General features: G+C 32.8%; 1 protein-coding gene across 1 annotated transcript in view; it reads right to left on the minus strand.

Moving 5' to 3' along the window:
• Positions 1-2,072: 2,072 nt before the first annotated feature.
• The window catches only part of LOC108740010, an 11,861-nt gene continuing 3,214 nt past the window's right edge, over positions 2,073-10,719 (minus strand). The window contains exons 2-3 of the mRNA XM_018474164.1: positions 5,240-5,466; positions 2,073-2,590 (exon numbers count right to left, since the gene is read on the minus strand). Of these exons, the coding sequence (XP_018329666.1) occupies positions 2,398-2,590; positions 5,240-5,466 (420 nt within the window). The 3' untranslated portion in view covers positions 2,073-2,397. The remainder of the gene's footprint in view (positions 2,591-5,239; positions 5,467-10,719) is intronic.

The following is a 10,719-nucleotide window of genomic DNA, read 5'->3' on the forward strand; positions in this document are numbered from 1 at the left end:
TGAAAAATTACAAGTACTAAAAATAGTTTGTTCCAAGAGAAGAAAATATATATTAATGTTGTTTCAAATAGATTAACTCATAAATCCACTGGAAGAAATAATTTTTCGTTTAGTTTTACGTATTTGGTTTTGATCTTCCATATTCGATTTTGGTTTTAGTCTTGGTCCTATTCGTTCGATTTTGGTGTTGGTATTGTCAATATAAATACAATATTGGTCTTGCTTTTTCGCTAGACCAAGACCCAGACTGCAAGGCCAAGGCCACGAATTTTGCTCGTCACTAATCTTGGTGGCGCAGAAGTGTAACAACAGTTCTGAGTTCCATAATTTCGAAAGGCTAGGCAAGGTGAAGAGACGATGAAAACAATGTATAGGCTTAAAATGTAACTATTTAACTATTGTGAAGGCCGATAATAAAGCATTGAGCAAAATTAATTCACTTGCGTTATAAACGTATACAAATTCCTGGAATTTAACAACTTAAGTGGGTCGAATTTCGATCACACGCGAAACTATTTTTTATTCTGCAGCATTGCGAACATAAATGATTCTCGTCGGCAAGACGTTACTAATACTAATCATTGCGCATCCAATAGCGTGGAAATTTAGGGGAGCCTGCATCCTATACATATGTAGATATAATAAGCAATCTATAGCTAAAACAGGTACAGGTAAAGCGGTACTGACAGATCAGTACTGTATGAAAATAAATAAAATAAAAACTAAAATACTGGTATGCAAGGGAAGAAAAAGTAGGGATAGAGCGAATATAAAGATTGGATACCAAAAATTAGAAGAAGTGACTGATTTTAGATATCTAGGAAGTCCGATAAGTCAGGACGGAAGAAGTAGTAGGGATATAAAGCAGAGGATAGCACAGGGTCGTATCGCCTTTAATAAAAAGAAGTCACTTCTATGCTCGGGAACGGTTAATTTAGAAATTCGAAAAAGGTTTGTGGCGATATCCACCACATGTTTTAAAATTGTTTTCATTATGTGTACATATTGTAAATACCTTTCTAAAATATTTCTTTTCTATTTTCGATTAGTGTCTATAAAAATTCCTTCCTTTTGTAAATAATCTATTGTATCTTTCTTATCTATTAAAATAACTCTATTATTGTACTTTCCTACAATCCCTGTAACATTTCATCTTTCGTGTACTAACCGCATGACGTCTGTACCTTTCATTCCTTCCTAATTACATTTTTACGATCGGTTTCTTCGGTGGTTGACCGGCCATCAATTTCTTGGTATTTCTAATCTTAAAGTTTCCATATTTTAATGCTTCCCTACTCGTATCTACTACCCTCTCTATTCCTTCCTTGTAGAGCAGTTTTTCATTTTTCATAAAATACCAAAGGAGTTCGTCTTACGCCTTCAGCAGAACATGTCTCTTCTCTTCTCCTTTTGTTACGCCAGTTGTTGTTAAGTGTAAATATATGTTGTTGTTATCTAGTTTTAATTATTCGTTTTCTAAGTCCTCGTCAAAACCTTCTATAACAATGTGACCCAAACAAACTTACAAAAGGTTGTTAAAGGTGTATGTTTGGAGCACGGCGTTGTACGGGAGCGAAACATTGACAGTGAGCGCGGCGGAAAAGAAAAGGTTAGAAGCCTTCGAAATGTGGTTTTATAGGCGGATGATGAGGATAACGTGGGTAGAAAAGGTTAGAAATGAAGAGGTATTAGAAAGAATAGGAGAACAGAGAGACACTATGGAAGTCAATAAAAAATAGGCGAGATAGGTTGGTAGGACACCTTCTCAGGCATAAAGGGCTAGTCAGAGAGGCAGAAACAGGAGTTAGGAGGGGTAGAGGTAGACCTAGATTAGATTACTGTTCGCAAATAGTTAAGGATGTGGGTTGTTCTAGTATTAGGGAAATGCGAAGTTTAGCTCAGGATAGGAAAGAGTGGAGGTACGTGTCCAACCAGTCTTAGGACTGACGACCTTTTGACGATGACCTAAAACACAGTTCTTTAACAGTAGATCGTTTTTTTAAGGTAAATTAAACAATATTATTCAGAAATAACTTGATGTAGACTGTATATTGCATTTAAATACACTAATAATAAGTAACTTGTTAACAATGCAATATTTAAGATTAAAAATGTTCCAACTTAATGTGTATAAAAATACATGTACAGCTATTTAATTGATTAAAATGGTGAAGAACAAATTGTACGTTTTATTATTTAATTAATCTACTATTTGACTTTCTTTCCGCTGATTTATTTTGGCACGAATATTGAGAAAGAAATTACGTAAAGTACGTTTCATCTTGTTTTTGTTACACATTACAGTCAGTCAAAGTAAATATTAAGTGTTCCTGATTCCCTACAAAAGCTCTTCGTTTTCATTTAAAACATACAAACAAGTCGCATTCGAATAATTGTCTACAGTAGTGTACAGACTGTCATGGGACAACATCTAAAATTTTTATAGACAGGTTGGGGTGGAACTAAATGTAAATCTTCTTCTTCTTCGTCTCCGGATATACTCATCTCTTCGATACTGAACGTATCCGTCAACTCCTCCTTCCTTGATTCCTTACGGGATAATGGAAAGAAATTGACTATATCTTCTTCACTGAAAGAAGTTAACAGAAGAATTCATTAGTTATATATATAAAACATATTTGTATTGAAATACTAAAAATATTTTTAGTTAAATATACATACACTATAACGTACCAAATTAATTCAAATGTAATCGCTGTTACGTAATACTATTGTAATTGTAAAAAAAGTATTACAAAAAATCACCATGTAATTAGTATATTTTCCAGTAAATCATCATTTGAAAGAACACCCAAAAAGTTTTAACTTGTTAGGAACCACATTTCATAACAACTACAAAAAAGTATAGGGAGAGTATCGCCGTCTATTAATACAGTGTAAACTCTTTATAACGTCACTCGATTTAACGACAAACTCCTTAAAACGTCGAAATTGCTTGACTTTGGTTGGTTTACAGTGTTTTCTATACAATATTACACTCTATATAGCGTCACGCTCACTCTATTTAACGACAACAATGCGGCATTATAAATCATTGAGCAGTACTTTCTAAGTTGCCGAAATAGATAAGAACTGCAGCTGTGTACGTTGTTGAAGAAGACGATCCTGTCCCTCCACCAAGCATCAAACAAGCACTTGATGCAGCGAAACTATTAAAAAAATACTTTTTATATAATCAAATTGATCCAGCAGTATCTCAAGATATGAGTAAGATACGTAACAAAATACAATTAAAATATTGGAGCAGCAAAAAACATCAGACGAAGATAACAGGCTATACGCAATGTATGAATAATAATGTTCGTGTGCAAAATGTGTACTATATTGGTAAATGCATATTATTATAGAATAGTAAAATAATATCTTTTATTTCTCTCCATTTAACGACCACTCTTTATAACGCCGAAAAATGTTCAGTCCCTTAAGTGTCGTTATATAGAGTTTACACTGTATTTACTATGTAAAATTTAAAACATTTTAATGTTTGGTTCAATTTAATTTAAATTTATTAACTGCAAATGTCTTTGGTCAATAATAAGTAATTTAGCGAAACCATCAGACATGGATCGCGGTTTTGAACTTATTAGTTCCCATCACCACGCCATAAACAAATCGATACATTATTACCGACCTTCATAAAACCCTCATCAAACATTTTGAAATACTACAGTAGCAATACAAGGATCAGTAAACGGCGACATAAAGCCTTGATATTATTTATTTGTTGATTTATTTATTTATTAATCAATCCACTTTTACGGAACAGCTTCGATTCGATCAGTGGTTTACCGGGCGTGCTGATAAGAACTAATTCGAAAGCACGATCCACGCCTGGTTGTTTGAATAAATTATAGATCAAAAACTTGATACTTTTTAACTTCACCGGGGCTTAAAAGAGTAATTTTCATGCATTTCTGATTTTCAAAAGTTCAGAACTTAACGAAATAATGTCGAGCATTCACCAAAGAACAAATATGTATGGAATTTGGCTCAACAAAAAGCATTTTTAACTTTTAAAACAACTGGTATTTATCATAGTAATCAGTGGACAACTTTACGAACAAAACTTCAATATTGCTGCTACCTCTGCCATTTGACATTTATGCTTTTGGCCTTTTTTTAACCTGTTAACTTTATACTATCTTTTTAACCAGCCAAGGAAACTTCTTTTAATAGCAAACGTCATAGTACGGTTTGAAACATTTGAATTTTTTCGAAAAACTGGACTTTATTCAGCTGTACTTAATGAAAGTCTTTTTGACGAACGACGTGATAATCTCATACAATAATCTATTTTTTTCAATTAACGAACGACACAAACAAATTATATTTACACGTTTGAAACATATTTTTTATATTTTAGTCATAATTGTATATTTCTTTATTTGTAGGTATATGTTGTATTTGTATATTTGGTTATTTGTTTATTTGTAGGTATATTTGTTCATTTGTATATTTATTTCTTTGCTTATTTGTAGGTATTTTTGGTCATTTGCACATTTGTTTCTTGGGTTATTTGTATCAACTGTATCAGTTCAATAATATCATTTGTAATTTCAAGAATCGGCCTTCAGCAACATTTCCAAATTATGTTCAATTCTTGCTCTATTGTTGTGCAGGTACTTAAGAAACGTATACAATGTATTGTCTGTCCCGAAATCAGTACCATTCGGTATTTCCAGGGTTGGTAAGGTCACCACCCTAACAATAGCTGTACAGCTTGAACCCGTTTCAGCTGGCTCATTTTTGTAGTAGGGATGACGATTTATATATTAAAAATTTTAGTAAATCCAGAGCATATTATAAAAATCATATAGTATACCATTCACACGAATAGCATATTATCATAATCATATATAGTATATCAATCAAACGAAAAGCATATTATCATAATCATTCAGATAGAATATCAGCAATCGACATATAGAACATAATAATCAATAGATCATTAATCAACATAATCGATATCATCATAGAACATTATCAATCGACACAAATCAAACAATCAATATTTTACAAGTTATCCGTAACCCTATAGTGTGCACTTGTAGCAAGTTAAATATAGTTATTTTTATTTTTGTGTGTGTTTTTTTACCATCGAGTGCACTGGTCCTTCGAGAAGTTTTTCTATGTGGTACAGCAGTACACCGACGATTGTAATATTTTTTTTACATCGTCACATCACGCAACAAATTAGACGTTATACAAAGGTTCAAACCTGTCATCAGAATCCCATTGAACCAATGGCCTGTGATCCCTCGTTCCCGGAATTGATAATCTTTGAATAGGTAATAATCCGGGTGCAGCATTATTAAACTCGTGGTGCAACCTTCGGGCGTGTTCTATCCTGGACTCCAATTTTCTCTGAAGCTGACGAGTGGTGGGCGGCTGATAATTTCTTGGAGGAGATCGACCATCGCTTCCTGCGCTCGAACTATCACTGTTCTGTAAATTTAACTGATTGCAATTTTCTGAATCATTCGCTTCCATATTAAACATCTATCCAACTTTAAATTACAATTACCTGGATGTTCTATTTAATTTTGAACTAGCTTTACCAAAAATGAGGTAAAATTTACTTTTCGTGTTTTTAAAGTGTACAGTACTGTCAAAAAATTTTGTCTGTACACTTAGACTCTGGTGATATAATGAATAAATAATTATGAAGGAGTATAAAAACCTATTTACAGTATTCAATATAAACCAGGGGTGTACCTAGGCAGGAGCGTGGAGGGTTGTGACAGCCCCCCCCAAATTTTGATGTCAATCAGCCAATACCAGAATTGGCATTTTTAGTGAATTTGACTTACTGTTACTTGCAATTTTTACCGTGAATTACTTACAAGTCTTTTTTCCGTTATAATTACTAACCATTTTTGCTGTCCCAAAAAATGTTCTGGTTGAATCAACATTTTTAACAAAATTCGACCTCCTCCCCAATCCCAACTAATGCTGCTCAGTATACATAATAAAAAACGTTTTCGTAAAAGTTTTAAACACAAATTTTCATTCAATGAAGAATCTGTACCTAGCCTTTTGGGATATGATAAGTAAATAATATTATAAACCAGTCATCAACGTAAGGTCTCCAGCATAAAGATTGGGTATGACTGGTTGGGCATTTTGCCATTCATCTGTTTCTCAAAAACTAGAGGAACTTGGGTACATATCTAATTATCTGAGAACAGTAATCTAATATAGGATTCTTAAATCCTGTTTCTGCTTCTAATATGTTTCTAACCAGCCCTTTGTGTCTGTCTGTCGCATTAATTTCTTCTTTCAGCTTACTCAATAGACTAGGATGATCCCTGACAGAACGTCTACATTTACTCATAACAGACGTCACAGAGAATATCGTAAACATAGAACAGAGATGTCAGGTAGGAATTGCAGCGGACGCTAATAAAGAAAATGGAATAACATTATACCAAATGATGTGTAATAGAAAGTGTTGAGGACAAGCAGAATTTGAGCATGTTGGACTTTAAAAAGAATTCAAAAATTTCAGGATATTAGAAAAGCAAAGACACTTGTTTAAACAGATATACTCGTAATTCCAACCAGGTCGACCTGATCTTTTGCATACGTAAACAACCTCTAACCGCTGCACCGTTTACTGTTATTCAGTTATCTCTTTTCAGTTTGTCTATACTACTCATGAAGCATTTCCTAACTTAACAAAGGCATGTTCAAAACGCACCAAATGACTGCAGTCCCAAGTGGAAATAAGAAAGAAGATACGTCCAGTCAGAACATTGCAGACTATGTCAATTTTGATCGTCTCAAGTATAACCTGTTTCATATTGGCTTCCATAACGCTCTCTATTCTCTTACTCATTCTCCTTACCTCCTCATTTCTAACCTTTTATATCCACGGTATTTCTAGCATCTTCCTCTAACACATATCTCAAACGTTTCTAACTTTTTCTTTTCCGCGGCACATACAGTCCAGGATTCACACACATACGAAAAAAAAAAGGGATTACATACCAGATTGTTTGATACCAATATCGACTTGATACTTTCACGCGTTCCTGAGAAAAAAGGTCTCGACAAACTGTCAACAAAGTGATCCTGTAGGGATATGGAACCTTAATAATGACTTATTTTTGTGTAATCTGACTCCCTAAATACCACAAAACTGCAACTTCCTCTAGTTTTTCATCTCCTATTTTGATATTAGTTATAATCCTACTTTTTCATCTCTTACATACCTACTAATATTTTTCTTTTATTTATTTTTTTTAGTTTTCGTACTATACTCATCTTTCAATACCNTAATTATTAAAATATGCGGCGTAAAAATTCCGTTGGTTTAGAACTTTGATTTTTTCACAGCTCCAAGGGATTACAGACCTAATTATTTGATACTAATTTCAACTTGACACTTCCACACGTTCCTGAGAAAAAGGGTCTCGACAGACGGTCAACAAAGTGATCCTATAAGGATATATGGAACCATAAAAATGACTTCTTTTTGTGTAATCTGACTCCCTAAATATCAAAAATCAACAACTTTCTATAGTTTTTCGTCTCCTATTTTTTTCCCTACTCATCTTTCAATGCCGCTTCCATTTTATTTAAAACTAAGTCTAACTCATCTTTGCTAAATGCTAATACAGCTATCATCATCATAAGGTCGTGAGCCCAAAGACTTGTTGAACATGCACATCCACTCTTTCCCATCCTGAGCAAATCTTCGCATTTCCCTAAAACTAGAACAGGCCACATCCTCAACTATTTGCGAACAGTAATCTAATCTGTGTCTACCTCTACTCCTCCTAACTCCCGTTTCTGCCTCAATATGCCTAATATGTACCTGACTAGACCTTCATGCCTGAGAAGGTGTCCTACCAACCTATCTCTTTTATTTTTTATTATAAAGCTCCCCGCTCCAAACGTACACCTATAACAATCTTTTTCGAATTTCTAAATTAATCATGTGCGACTCGACCCTGCACTATTCTCTGCTTTACATCCCCACTACTCCTTTAGCCCTGACTTATCTTACTTCCTACATACCTAAAATCAGTCACTTCTTGTAATTTTTCCCTTGCATACGAGTGTTTTTGTTTTACTTTTATTTATTTTCATACATACTGTTTTGTCAATATCGCTTCCATTTTATTTAAAGTCATCTCTAAATCCTCCTTGCTAGATGCTAATACTGCTATATCATCTGCAAATCTAAGCATACTAATCTTTTGTCCCTGTATATCTATCCCCACAATTGCAGTGTCTTTAATGATATTGATCAATCTTCGATGTATAGATTAAAAAGTGATAGTGTTCATCCTTGCAGCCCCATCTCTATAACTGTCTGTTGCTCTTTATACAAACTAAGTATCACTCTTCTATGTCTGTAACTCATCCCTACATTTTTACTGCTATATCACATAAGTTAAAATTAAAAACAACTCTTCTTCATACAACAATAAAGAGTTAATTAACTTCCAATAATTAATCCCTTGCAATTTTTTATTTGTCAGAAGCTCTCGATTCTATGAACAGTTTTTACATTATCACCTATTTGTAGTTGATTGCATTTTATGTTAGAAGATAAAATAAAGATGTACTTATTTTACGAAGAAACTATACTAACTAGTTGATTATATTTTATGTTAGAAGATAAAATAAAGATGTACTTATTTTACGAAGAAACTATACTAACTAGTTGATTATAGTTTATGTGAGAATATAAAATGAAGATGTACCTATTTTACGAAGAAAGTATACTTAATAGAATTAACGATTCTACTTTCATTGCGTAGCTCTCAGAAGTAGATTTCATGTATTTTCTCGCATTTCCTTTTCTAAAAATTCTAGTGTGAGATCCTTGTGACTTTTGATACGCGGAAATGGTTCTGACAAAAGTAATCAAAACCGAATGTGATATACTGAAGTTCATATACAACATGTCACAATTTCTTATATTTATTATTGACTGAAGTTTTTAATGTCATTATTATTATACAAAAGATAACCTACACCATCATTGTAAATCATTAATAACTATTACACACTTTATTCAGACAAAACATTGTATTTTGAACATAACAAAATATCAACATAATTATAAAATTGTATCACGGATTCACCGAATAAATATTGAAATCATTTTAATCCTTCCCTTTACATCAGATCATTGAAACGAGTCAACTAAATGAAATCCTTAGATTTCCTTTCTTGTTTTAAGTTATTCCCGTTGAAACTTTTTTTTAATTTTCAAAAATAGCCTCGAACGGAAGTGTTCGGTAATTACAGAAGAATCTTTTTTGGACGGAACGGAATTCCTGTTGTCTGAAATCGCTAAATGAAGGACGAGTCGGAATGCGTGTGCGGGGATCATGGAAGCCCCTCAGCACCTTTATGCGAAAGCAGTACCTTTTTTATATCCTTACTTCCACTTTTTCGCTACACCGTATCCTCTGATATCATCATCCCAATAATTTTATTTATTCCTCACTTTTATTTATCCCACCTAAACACTGTCCTACGAACTGTCCCGTACTTATTCAAAGTAAACCACCTTGAGAGACAGAAATAACCCAAATCATTGACAAAAACGATTAAAAATCCATTCGAAAATTTCTAAAAATATAATCATCGAACAGCTAGGACCTCAAGAAACTTTTTTTTGGTTTTGAAAACGTTTGTTTAAGTATAGTATTTTGTGCAAATGTTCTAAAACACTAAATTTTCCTGGTTCAACAGGTGCCCCCCCCCAGCGTATTTATGTTCATGGGCCACTAATTGTTATTAGGTAGATCCGGGCTCTCATTGTATCACCAACTAAGACTTAGAAACAAGTCTAAAAAAGCCGATCAATAATTGAGAAAAAAATAAGTTCTTATTTTATAAATAAACAAACGCGCTTTACGGCCTTTACATATTTTAAAAGGAGATGAATTGATAATGAGAATATTCCGAAATAAATAAACTTGTATAAGATGCCATCTGGTTGAAAAAAAGGCATTTACTGTTAAATAGGTTACAAAACACGTGGCATGAATTACAAATAACCAGAGATGTGATTGATTTGAAATACTTGCATTTAAAATGTACCTATATACAAAATTGTAAAATATTACGGTGTGCTAATAAATGCGTATAATCCAAAATTCTTAGAAAACGATTCGAAAAACATCACTTATTAGATGAACCCAAAGATAAAGAATGTATGGATTCCATTTTTCCTCTTATTACAATATGTAAAAGACCAGAAACACAATGGGTTGTAAATATTTTGATATAAAATGATTGATGTAGATTTTACATCAATAAAAATATTTGCAACTCTATTGTGGCTCTGATCTTTCACGCTAAACAAACTATTTCGCTATTAGTGTCTTTTTTCCTATTAAAACGGGTGACAAAGACAAATAAGGAAGCATATAGAAGAACAAGATAGAAAAACTATATCTCAATCACTTCAAAAATAAAAATATTAATCATACTCAATCTTCGCATTTGGTGATATAGTGCTAACACCACTATTAGTGTAGAAAAACTGCAACATTTAAAAAATGAGCAAATGTCTGCAAGGTTTTCTTAAAAAATATTTTATACTTATGTGAATGTACAGAATTAAATAGGTACTACAAAAAAATTATTTATTTGAAAATACGTATTTTGCATTTAGAATTTAAAATACAAAAGGAAAATCTATTTTGTATTTTACATTTGAAATAACAAATC

Source organism: Agrilus planipennis, unplaced genomic scaffold (genome assembly GCF_000699045.2).
Source record: "Agrilus planipennis isolate EAB-ADULT unplaced genomic scaffold, Apla_2.0 scaffold26, whole genome shotgun sequence".
Lineage (NCBI taxonomy): Eukaryota > Metazoa > Arthropoda > Insecta > Coleoptera > Buprestidae > Agrilus > Agrilus planipennis.